Below are 12,970 nucleotides of genomic sequence, written 5' to 3'. Positions count from 1 at the left end.
AAATAAGTTACAAATATAATAGATAATAACAAGGAACACTTTGACAGGAACATGGCTCTAATGCTGACCTTTGAGATCCTTATTACCTCTCCGTGTGACGTAGTCCAGGAGAGGTTCTGTAACGGCCGTGTCTGTGTGTGTGTCTGTGTGTCTGGGTGTCTGTCTGTGTGTCTGTCTGTCCGTTGTTACACCCACGTGACCGCGTTCGCAGTTTGCGTATCGGAGCAAACGTGTTCGCCATTTCCGAACTGCTTTCACAGTCACGGAAATGGCTCCTCTACTTGAGTTCTCACACCACCATCTTCTGGTCTTTTCCATCCCACACGAACACCAGTCTGTACTTACTGGCTTCTAATCACCCCACCATCTTCTGGTCTTCGTCCATTCCACTTGGACACCAGTCTGTACATACTGGCTTCTAATCACCACCATCTTCTGCTGGTCTTTGTCCATCCCACTTGGACACCAGTCTGTACATACTGGCTCCTAAACACCACCATCCACTGGTCTTCCGTCTACTCCACATAGACACCAATCTGTATCATTGGCTTCTAACACCACCATCCACTGGTCTTCCGTCTATTCCACATAGACACAAATCTGTATCATTGGCTTCTACTCCATTATCATCGTTTGGTTTTAGGATGTACGCGGTGATCAGCTAGGGTTACGAGAAACGTCTAGCCTCCCTAAGGTGGGATCGCCACCAAAGGTTTTCGCAATTGCGCTTTTTTCCTTACTATTATAATGGAAACGAATCGTATATATACCCCAAAATCTGAAGAAAGCGGGCAAGAGGGGTACCCTTCACTTTAAACGTCAATATTAGCAAAGTTTGAGATGATAATAGGTATAACTTTATTTTAAACGATTTAACTATTATTAATGTTAATTATTGAAGATTAAAATAATTAAAAATAATTATATTTATTTAATTATTAAAGATAAACCTCTCGTGCAAAGAGAGAGATTATCATTGCCTCCTATATCTACCAAGGCCCGTGCATGCGATATATTTCCTTCATTGCCTCCTATATCTTTCAAGGCCCGTGCATTGTGATATATTTCATTCATTGCCTCCTATATCTTTCAAGGCGCGTGCATTGTGATATATTTCATTCATTGCCTCCTTTATTTATCAAGGCCCGTGCATTGCGATATATTTTTCAAAACAACAACAAAAATGGGAAGCTCCTCTCAAAAACATAATAATTTCTTTTCTCTGTATATGAAATGAAAATATGGATAATATTGCGCTCCTTCTTTAACGGTATGAATCCTTGCCTGTCTATTAATATTTTACGTAGGAGTAATACGTTTTTAGCGAAGTCTAGAGAGGATAAACGTAAGCGAAATTGTTTCGAAAAAAAAATACTGCTTCCACTAATGGGTTTATACTCCTTGTTACTGTTGTATAGAGTAATCATGATAAAAGCTTAAAAAATACGAGAGGACAGACCTTTTTTATCCTCTTGTTTTATTCTTAATAAGAATATAAAACATCTATTTTTTTATGCTAAGATTGCTTTAATAAAATCCAAACGGTTAGGCATTGGTAAAAAAGACAAATGATATTTTTCAAATCTAATGAGATAACGCCCACCTAGTTGAAAATTGGCCTTTTTTATCCGCGGGAGCCATTCTTAATGAGAATTTCGATGCTAGTAGGTTGTCAATTAAACTACCGGTATATTATTGTTGTTGGAAATTGGATATTAAGTCAAATTAAGTGGTTGTAAAGAGCCAGCAGGTTTTTGCCACTTCTTTTTGTGAGTATTTGATTTTTGTATGTAAAATGGAGGAAGATAATGTTGAGAGTAAGGATGAAATGCTGAAGCGCAAAGCGCGGGAAAGGATGAGGGCAAAAAGGTCGACGTTTTCATTGGATACTTAAGTTTATATAATCTTCTCGACACGGAGAGGTAATATTTTGGTTTTCCCAACTTGTTTAATTCTTGTTTATTTTTATTTCGCTTATTTTTTTCTTTGAAAGCTATCGCTTCCATTACGTTGATGTAACGTTTTCGCCTTATATTTTGTTTATAGAACAAAACATCCGCCTTAATTGCAGTGGAATTATTTATCTCGCACTTTGGATAAACACCGTGGCCGGAACATGGCTCGAATGCTGAGGTTTGTAATGGTTTATAAAACCAATTTAATTTAATAATCGTTTATTTTTATTTCGCTCGTTTTCTGTGAATTCTATCGCATCAATAAATGTTGCATTTCATCTTATGTTTATTTCTTATAGAACCGAAACACCGCCTTAACAATACTTCAATATATACAAAGAAATAAATAACATAATACATTAAACTGTACAGTAAAAGTTAAATATAACCTAATTAAAACCATAAAACCCACAATACATATGGGAACAAAAGGTTCTTGAAAAACCATTAACAGAACAGTATTTATAATACTTCAACGTTTCTATCTATATACAACATTGAATAGTTATTTAACATTATATATTGGAACCTTCAGTATAATTTAACATTAAGCAAATTCGAACCATAAAAACCCACAGCGCATATGGGAAAAAAGGTTCTGGGAAAACCCATTTGGGATTATTAATATTGAAACACTTATTTTTAAATTATTGATTTTCCACTCTGACGTCTGAGCTATCCACGAATAAATTGATTAATAGCATTAACAAACGATGCAATGGATGTCAAATATTCATGTCATAATACAAGCTAATTCGAACCATAAAAACCCAGAGCGCATATGGGAAAAAAAGGCTCTGGGAAAACCCATTTGGGAAAAAACCATAATCACAGTTGAATTATTAATATTAAAACACTTATTTTTAAATTATTGATTTTCCACTCTGACGTCTGAGCTATCCACGAATAAATTGATTAATAGCATTAACAAACGATGCAATGGATGTCAAATATTCATGTCATAATACAAGCTAATTCGAGCCATAAAAACCCACAGCGCATGTGGGAAAAAAGGCTCTGGGAAAACCCATTTGGGAAAAAACCATAATCACAGTTGAATTATTAATATTAAAACACTTATTTTTAAATTATTGATTTTCCACTCTGACGTCTGAGCTATCCACGAATAAATTGATTAATAGCATTAACAAACTATGCAATGGATGTCAAATATTCATGTCATAATACAAGCTAATTCGAACCATAAAAACCCACAGCGCATATGGGAAAAAAGGTTCTGGGAAAACCCATTTGGGAAAAAACCATAATCACAATTGAATTATTAATATTAAAACACTTATTTTTAAATTATTGATTTTCCACTCTGACGTCTGAGCTATCCACGAATAAATTGATTAATAGCATTAACAAACGATGCAATGGATGTCAAATATTCATGTCATAATACAAGCTAATTCGAGCCATAAAAACCCACAGCGCATGTGGGAAAAAAGGCTCTGGGAAAACCCATTTGGGAAAAAACCATAATCACAGTTGAATTATTAATATTAAAACACTTATTTTTATATTGTGAGTTGATTTTTCACTCTGACGTCTAAGCTATCCACGAATAAATTTATTAATAGCATTATCGAACGATGCAATGGATGTCAAATATTCATGTCATAATACAAGCTAATTCGAGCCATAAAAACCCACAGCGCATGTGGGAAAAAAGGCTCTGGGAAAACCCATTTGGGAAAAAACCACAATCAAATTAGGACTATTAATATTAAAAACTTCTTCAGACTGTTTAAGGATGAATGTTTGGTGGATAGCGTCCGAAAGAAAGCAATAACCTAGTAGATGAGGCGTAATTCATAAAGTTTCGTTTTTTCGAAACTATTACATAAGTGTATTGGCGCTGTACGTTTCTGATAACAAAGACCAAGACGACTCCAGTTCCACAAAATAGGAAAACTCTGCCTCTTGGCGTTAAGTTTTTATCCTTTCTGTATTTCCACTGCTAGACCGCTATGCAGCCCGCCCTTGTATTGCTCTACTTGCTGCTCCCATAACATTGAACGTGCTAGAACTATAGTTCTAGTCGATAAATTGCGGCGCAGTCCAACTTCCGCTTTGAGCGTTGGCCAATTTTTGAGGACGCTGCAGTGTTACCAACGGCAGATAACGCCGCCAGGAACATTTTCAAAATCACCTCGGCCGCGTTTTGCCGAAAAAAGGGGATTTTCGACTAGGACTGTTGAATTGTCGCCGATTATTCAGTCATTTCCGCTTCGCCATACCTAAAACATTTTTAAAGTACGCTATACAAAATTGCTCCATTCTTCAAGAAAACTATGAAACTTGGTGCAACACTTACACTTTGTTCAGTGGTTCGCCTTTACATGAACCCACAGTTGCCGCTCCAGATCTCAGTCATCTGACGCAACCATTTTAACGTTTTCAGAGTTGTATTTCACCTTTATTAAGCCTAAGGATAAGCCTTGAGATATATTTGCCGACGTATTTTCTGAAGAACCACAATAAATCACCTCAACGATTATCCCCATTAACTAATTATCACTATCACATATCTTGTTTACAATTTCGTGACCTTGTCCTCCATGGTTACCCATGAACTAAACCAATGCTGTAGGGCATTCATGAACTACGCATGTCCTCTAGGGTATTCATTAACTACACAAATCCTCTAGGCTACTCATGAACTACGCCAATCCTCCAGGTTACTAATAAAATATACCATATTTTTAAATGGATTAATACCAAACTTATATGACCGTCAATTACAATAATGATACTTACCATTTTTTTTTTCAAATCTTGAAGTCAGATGTGGGTTCTTTAGTCAAGGATCCCAAGCCTTGTGTGGGTCTCTTAGTCAAGGATCCCAAGCCTTAAGTGGGTCTCTTAGTACAGGATCCCAAGCCTAATTTTAGGTTTCTTAGTACAGGATCCCAAGCCTAATTTTAGGTTTCTTAGTACAGGATCCCAAGCCTAATTTTAGGTTTCTTAGTACAGGATCCCAAGCCATATGTGGGTTTCTTAGCCAAGGATCCCAAGCCTATTTCTCGTAGTTTAGACCCTTAAAGCAACATGCGGCTCCATTGGCGCCCCTACCATGATGCCTAACCTTGTATATACATAATAATTTTACCTTGCCGTAGGTAGGTAACAATGAGACTTAATGCATTAGGGAGGATCTGAAAATTATCCTAACAAGCTAAATCCAATGTACAATAGAAAGGTCGTCAATAAGGGGCGCACTGGAGCTCCACCTTGCTTTAAATAAATTTTTCCATTTCAAACTATGTTCTTTTAAAAATGCAAATACCCTTGTGGTAAGAATAATAAGACTCTCTATAACATGCATCGTATCGGTCTCGAAAGAGTTGGTTACCAAATGCCAAATCTAATTGACAATGATAGTCAGTCGAATACTTTTGTTCTAGACCCGGCAAAAGAGATATTCCATGTGAATCAAAGAACATTCTCAGTGCCGTTTGGCTCTTTAAAAAGTTAATATTGAAATCTCCAACCACAACTGTTGGAATAGACGAATCATATTTCATGTCAAACAAAGGGTTAAAGTCCTCAAACACAGTTCTCAAACTTCCTAAGGGAGATTTGTACAACAACACCACAGATATAAGTTCTCCTTCTATGTAAACATCTAACCAGCAACGTTCCACGTGAGAATTTCTAACAGGAATGTCGCTTCGTAAAACTCTAGTATCTATCTCTTTAACTTCGTTTTCAGGCGTGTCTCTTAAATATATGGACGAACCAAAAGCAACTCTGCGTGCCGTACTTGGCAAGTAAATACCACCTACTTCCTTAAAAGATGGAACTCTAAAATCGTCCGTCTCTTTTTTCCACGTTTCAACAAAACATAACATTTGACTTTTCATAATTACATTGTCTGCTAAAACATCTTCTAAATGAGCATTTAAAGACTGCACGTTATGTACATAAATGTAAAGGGGATCATGCAAGAAAGGTAGTTCGATGCTTTTTGTGTCTCGCAACCTCTTAAGTTCCAATTCTACTAGGTTGTTTTTGGGTGAATTAGGAACTTTAAATTTTCCATCAATATATAAACCGGAAGCGGTTTTCGCTCTACTACAAGCCACATATAAATGCGCTCTTTCAATTTTTTTTGTAGCCTTACAATGAACCACTACCGAGGAGTAAGTATCACCCTGACTTTTATTTATCGTAATGGCCTCAGAAACAACCAAAGGCAATTGTTTCCTAGAAACTGAGGCATTATTTTGTCTCCATTTTCTATTAAACGACTTGATGACCTTTTCAACAGGCGTCCACGAAGCGTTAATATCACTATTCAAATATAAACCATGACATTTTTGCCTCAACATTTTCCCAACTTTGGGATCGTCAAACTCCATCCATACCCTGAACGGGATTTTATCCCCGACCCTATTTGTGCCGTACTCTATCTTTCTTAACCAACCTGTCGCGCCATTAGTTAGTCCGTCAGAGGTGTCAACATTGTTGGTCATCATATATCTCGCGCCACACGCAAGAGTCAATTGTTTGGGCAGACCATACGTATCAGACGTTGCTAACTTTTCAACTTGGGAAAGTATGTTATTTTTAACTTCACTACTAAGATCACCATTGACAACATCTACTGAAACCGAAACAGCCTTTTCCGTATTCATGTTTAAAAGCTTATTTTGATTGAATTGGTTTACTTCCGCGTTAGTGGCGAAAAGATGTATCGCTTCTTTTGGGGGTACACGCTGAGGCGTTACCTCCAGACTACTAAAGAAATCAATATCATTTTGAGTCATACTTCCCACAGCCATTCTATTTAAAGCTTCAGCAAATATTTTATCATCCCTCTGTCTCATAATTTCCTCAAGTTCGGCAAATTCAAATTGCTCCCATATTGGGTTACCAATTAACGACGCGTAAGGATTATCTTTCTCACTTTGACCTTGAAATGCGAAATAATCGCAAACTGGTCTCAATTGGTTAAAGTCTCCAACTAGAACGACAGACACACCACCAAAATAATCAGGACAACCCATAATCTCTTGTAACCTAGCGTTTACCCGATTAAACACTTTCGCTCCAACCATTGAAATTTCGTCAATTATTACTAGTTTTACTTGACCATAGAGTAACCTGCATTTATGAAGTGTTTCACTTTCCAATCTCGATATATTTCCGCCAAATTGGCTAACGGGTAAACTAAAAGTACTGTGCAAAGTTGCCCCACCTATGTTAAAGGCAGCCTTGCCAGTAGGTGCGCAACGGATTACTTTCGCTTCCGATGGATTACTCCCAGGTTGTTTGTTGTAAAACCTTGACACAGATTCAAATATAGCACTAATCAAAAGACTTTTCCCCACACCAGCGCCCCCTGTAACAAAGAGGCGCAACGGAGTTTCTTTGCTTTTTACATGATACAAAACATGGTAATATATCTCTCTTTGTTTTGAATTCAATTTTCTAAGAAGGGCGTTGTACTCAGAGTCATTAATTAAGGTAATTGACGGAGCAACAGTATTTTCGGCATTGCCATCAATAATTTCTCTATTAATATTTCCTACAGGTTCTTGAACCGTATTAATTAAAAAATCGGAATCATCCATAGCTAAAGATCTATCAACTTCATTTCTATGTTCTAATTCAGGCTGGATATTAGTAACATCCACTTGAATTTCTCCATTTTCAAAATCTGCTACAGCCTGTTCCACGGCTGCTTCGTCAATTTCACTGTGAAATTCTTTCCTAACTTCATTAATAGTTTCGCGACAAAGCTCATATTCTGATTTCATATCCTTTGTCAAAATATCATTACTTTCATCGCGCCAAGGCTTAAATAACATTAATTGTTCACGATAAAAGTTATCGGGATCTTTTTCTAAATTGAATCTTCTGTACCTAATAATTTTAGCACGGCCACGTTTCCTAATAAACCCTGATTCATCTTTAAGTTTCAGCCATTTACCACAAGCTTCAACTTCATTGCTCTCTCCCTCATCAACATGATCGTGGGCGGCTTTAGTCACTCTACGGGCTTTGGAATATTCGTACCAGGCACCAAATTGAGCTAACGTTATTGCCTCTAGTTCCTCTGGCCTTTGAACATAATGTTCTAGCATCCCAGAGGCAAAAACGTCATTACTGTCTGCTGGTAGTTCTTCAAGTTCAGATTGACTCTTAAGAATGTGTACACGATTTTCAGGGGCATTGGTGTTTATAAAAACACAGGCGCGACTGCACCTGGACACAGGAATTTGTAAACCACAGTAAGCCGCTTCCTGAGCGCTTACCTCGTGGGCATTCAAGAACTGATTAGCAATTAGTTTCAACTTCTGTTTTACTGTACATTTATCATTTTTTGCCTGTTTAGAAGCTTCGCGCAGAAGCAAAGACATCCCTCTTTGAGACTTTCCTATATATGATACAATATACATAACCAGTGCGTAAGCATCAAGAACGAATTGAATGTCCATATTCGCCTGCCAAAGACGCAAAGCGCACGGATTGTTAACATTTGAGAGATCAGTTTTAAGTTTTGGAGCATCTTTTATCCAAATCAAACCATGTTGGTGGGGCGAACCTCTTTGCTGTATTTCTACTCTAAAATAATAGTCTTCTATAACGCCAAGAGGACCTAATTTCTGTAGAGCCTTAAGCAAAGCCCGAAAACGATGGTCAAAATATCTAGCGCAAGTAACAGGATCATCCTGAATCAGTTTTGCCCTTTCAGAAAAACTTAAATTGCTAATATCATCGTTAGATAAACTCTCCAGCCCAGAGGTTAGTCTCAAAATATTCAGTAGCTCAGGCCATTTACTTTCGGCAGCCGAAAACGTTATGAAAAAGGTAGCCGTACCAAGCTGTCTAATCATACCCATCAATTCCTTTTGTCTGTGTTGCCAATAAGAAGGCGAGCTCTGTAGTCTTTCTAAAACCCTAAAACCATCATCCTGCTTAATTAAAGCATCAAGAGAACCTGCAGAAGCTAAAAGTCCAGCAGTATAATTCGACCCATCTGTTCTTTTAGTTTTCCTCATGCAAACCTGTATAGATTGACTAACTTTCAAGGTTTCTAATTTGACAAAAGAGTAAAACAATTTCGAAGGATTTTTAGCACAGCGCCTATCAATATTACGAAGCTCCCATTTAAAAATATCACCAAAACTTCCCTTAACCTTAAGGTTCATTTTTTGACCTACGTAAATGCTCGGGAATGACAATTCTTCCGCATCCTCGTCAAAGAGTAAAGACATTGGGGTTTGACCTTCACCGGGAGCAAACTTAACATGCATGGTATTATTTGGCAAAAAATTACTTAAAGAAACTAATAATGTATCTTGATTCCCAACTGTTAACGAACTACTTTCGTTAGGTTCATTCCACATATCATCGCTATCATTCTCTGCGTTTATTGGCGCTACTGGATTATCTCCTGAAACATCAACTTGATTTACCTGACGGTCATTTTCGTCAACAATAAATTCAAGTTCTTCAGGAATGGGGTCTAATATGTCATTCTTAACGGTAATTCCATGTTTAACATACAAAGGCGTTTTTACCAGAACGTTAAGGGCCTCTAAAATGACTTTGGGTCTCACAGTTTCGTACAAATAGGGTGTGTTATACTGCATTCTTCTCATAAACTCAATTTGAATAGTATCCGTGTCTCGAGGTAACCTGGGTAAAACCGAGGCGGTGGACTCTACATTTATAGGGACGTTAACCACATTTCCTTTAATACCACGTTGTTGGTCACACCCTAACCTTCGTATTTGCATGAATGGTATTCGTGGTGATATCATTCTTTCTTCTAAATTACTTATGTTACTTAATTGCGCAGGTATTTCAGGAAACACAAATCCATTTTCCCTTGAAAATTTTGGAATTTGCTTTCTCTTAACGCTTTTATTACAAGTACTACACAAAAATATTTCATCATTCAACTCTCTTTGTTCAATACCAGGGACTGACAAAAAATCTATGGACTTTACAATGGTGCCAGATGACTTAAAAAAAAGATTTGAACATCCTTCACACGGCCACGTTGGGCCGTCTTTAATGCTATCAAAATAGGTCTGCTCTATAACCGAGGGGTTTGCTCGCCTATCTGCGGCTGAAGATCTATTTCTAGAACGTTCAGACGTTCTAAAACCTATATCTTCACGCCTGGCAGCCTTAGCCGTCTGGTTTCTATCACGTTCAGTGTCTCTATACTCGGGATCTTGGCGTTTAGCCGCCTTAGCCATCTGGTTTCTATCACGTTCAGTGTCTCTATACTCGGGATCTTGGCGTTTAGCCGCCATACCTGCTTGGTTTCTATCACGTTCAGTGTCTCTATACTCGGGATCTTGGCGTTTAGCCGCCTTAGCCGCCTGATTTCTATAACGTTCAGTGTCTCTATACTCGGGATCTTGGCGTCTAGCCGCCATACCTGCTTGGTTTCTATCACGTTCAGTGTCTCTATACTCGGGATCTTGGCGTTTAGCCGCCTTAGCCGTCTGGTTTCTATCACGTTCAGTGTCTCTATACTCGGGATCCTGGCGTTTAGCCGCCTTAGCCGTCTGGTTTCTATCACGTTCAGTGTCTCTATACTCGGGATCTTGGCGTCTAGCCGCCATACCTGCTTGGTTTCTATCACGTTCAGTGTCTCTATACTCGGGATCTTGGCGTTTAGCCGCCTTAGCCGCCTGATTTCTATCACGTTCAGTGTCTCTATACTCGGGATCTTGGCGTTTAGCCGCCTTAGCCGCTTGGTCTCTATCACGTTCTTTATCTCTAAATTCGGGATCTTGGCGTTTAGCCGCCTTAGCCGCTTGGTTTCTATCACGTTCACTTTCCCTATACTTTGGATCTTGGCGTTCAGTAGCCTTACTTAACTGATTTCTTACACGTTCGCTTGATCTATACCATTCATCAGCCCTTTTTACTTTCTTGGTAAATATTCCACCCTGATTTTCAATTTCACAATTTGACTCATTCACTCGCTTTTTCCCCTTACCTAGCGACTCCCTCTTACTGCATTCTTCATTTTGTCTCAAGATTCTTAATCTTTCTAACGGATAGACATTACCATGGGACGTACAAGGTACTTGTTCATCGCTTTCGATGATTTCACTAATATTAGCATTAACATTTTGTACATTATTGGGTTCCTTATTAATAGATATGCCTACGCCTACAGTACTTTCAATAGAACATTTATTTAATGCATTATCTTTCGTACGATCATGGCCAACTGGCCTCGTGGTGGGACCAACATTTTGTGTGCTAGAACCTGCTCCCGAAAGAGACTTTTTTTCCGCGGCTAAAACTCTTCTCCTTTCATTTTCGCGTTTCCTAAATTCGGGATCTGACCTTTTTGCCCTCATTCTTTCCCTTGCCTTTCGTTTTCTGATTTCCTCTTTACTTACATTATTATCTTCCTCCATTTTATTATTCAGTTAAATACTCACAAAAATCCGCAAAAGCAATCCCCTTGCAAGACTCTGTAATTATTCGGTTAAAAACTCACAAAGCTCCGCAAAAGCAATCCCCTTGCAAGACTCTGTAACGTTTGAAATATTATTTTCCGAAGAAAGTTATTACAGAAGATTGAATTATGAACTACTACCTTCGAAATTCAAATAAAGAATGATAAAAGTGCGTAAAAAAGGTCTTTCACAAATAGGGAGCGTATAAACTAAACAGCATTTGTTTATATTTAAAAAATATTCTAAGATTGTCAAATTCTTTTTCGCCGTTGAATTTGTTTAACACCAGCTTGTACAAAAGGTCTCTTTCAAACTAGGGAATGATAAAAGTGCGTAAAAAAGGTCTTTCACAAATCGAGGGCGTATAAACTAAACAGCATTTGTTTATATTTAAAAAATATTCTTAGATTGTCAAATAATTTTTTCGCCGTTTCATTTTTTTAACACCAGCTTGTAAAAAAGGTCTCTTTCAAACTAGGGGTGGGGGGGGGGGCGTATGAAAAATCAGTTAAACATTATTCATAGAATAATTTCCATATATGGGGGTAGGAAAACGGTAACAGTTGACAAAGACTAATTGTATTTATCTTAAGTGGACAAGCAACGTTTCACTATTTTGTGGTTTTGAAAATGCATAGCTTGGCAACACTGTCACTTGTCCCGCGAATCGGCGTATGGGTTTTCCATCTTGAAGGAGAGAGGAATGGAGTGGAAACCCCCATACCTATAGCGTTGCCTATGTACCCCCACCTACGGCACCGTAGTCCTCCCAGCATTCTCAGCGGTTAGGTAGGGTCGTACTGGACAAAATTGTAAAGGGCGCTCCCTCTATCTATTGCCGAAAATATTATCCGTATTTTCATTTTAATAGAGCTATTTCAGTGGGAGAAAAATTTCGTCTGCTACGAAAATTGGGCCTGTCTTTGAGTGTAGGGCGGACATTTTGTGAGGGTTTTCTCTATGGGCAAATAGCATTGGTGACGTAGCCATTACCCCCATACCTATAGCGTTGCCTGTGTACCCCCACCTACGGCACCGTAGTCCTCCCAGCATCCTCAGCGGTTAGGTAGGGTCGTACTGGACAAAATTGTAAAGGGCGCTCCCTCTATCTATTGCCGAAAATATTATCCGTATTTCCATTTTAATAGAGCTATTTCAGTGGGGGGGGGGGAATTTCGTCTGCTACGAAAATTGGGCCTGCCTTTGAGTGTAGGGCGGACATTTTGTGAGGGTTTTCTCTATGGGCAAATAGCATTGGTGACGTAGCCATTACCCCCTCTGAAATAGCTCTATACAGAGAAAAAGAAATTATTATGGTTTTGAGAGGAGCTTCTCATTTTGGTTGTTGTTTAAAATATAACGCAATGCACGGGCCTAGATACATATAGCAGGCAATGAATAAAATATATCGCAATGCACGGGCCTTGATAGATAGAGGAGGCAATGTAGGAAACATAACGCAATGCACGGGCCTTGATAGATATAGGAGGCAATGATTTAACGACTTCGGTACTTGGGTTTATCTTTAATATTTAAATAAATATAATTATTTTTAATTATTTTAAT

General features: G+C 38.2%; 2 protein-coding genes across 2 annotated transcripts; both read right to left on the bottom strand.

The window, feature by feature from the left end:
- Positions 1-4,508: 4,508 nt before the first annotated feature.
- LOC149653505 (uncharacterized) lies at positions 4,509-8,430 on the bottom strand. Its single transcript, XM_089848986.1, has 2 exons — positions 4,722-8,430; positions 4,509-4,645 (listed from the first exon to the last, which is right to left on the bottom strand). The coding sequence occupies exon 1, from the start codon at positions 8,405-8,407 to the stop codon at positions 5,225-5,227; it is 3,183 nt and encodes a 1,060-aa protein (XP_089705112.1). The 5' UTR covers positions 8,408-8,430; the 3' UTR covers positions 4,509-4,645; positions 4,722-5,224.
- A 567-nt stretch (positions 8,431-8,997) lies between these two features.
- On the bottom strand, positions 8,998-11,655 carry LOC149653504 (uncharacterized). The gene is made up of 4 exons (XM_089847003.1): positions 11,545-11,655; positions 10,555-11,478; positions 9,494-9,636; positions 8,998-9,006 (listed from the first exon to the last, which is right to left on the bottom strand). The coding sequence occupies exons 2-4, from the start codon at positions 11,360-11,362 to the stop codon at positions 8,998-9,000; spliced, it is 960 nt and encodes a 319-aa protein (XP_089703129.1). The 5' UTR covers positions 11,363-11,478; positions 11,545-11,655.
- Between the last annotated feature and the right edge of the window lie 1,315 nt (positions 11,656-12,970).

Source organism: Phalangium opilio, unplaced genomic scaffold (assembly GCF_054372755.1).
Source record: "Phalangium opilio isolate 3A_F unplaced genomic scaffold, DU_Popi_V2 ptg000082l_1, whole genome shotgun sequence".
NCBI classification, from domain to species: Eukaryota; Metazoa; Arthropoda; class Arachnida; order Opiliones; family Phalangiidae; genus Phalangium; species Phalangium opilio.
This window is presented reverse-complemented; position numbering and strand designations above follow the sequence as displayed.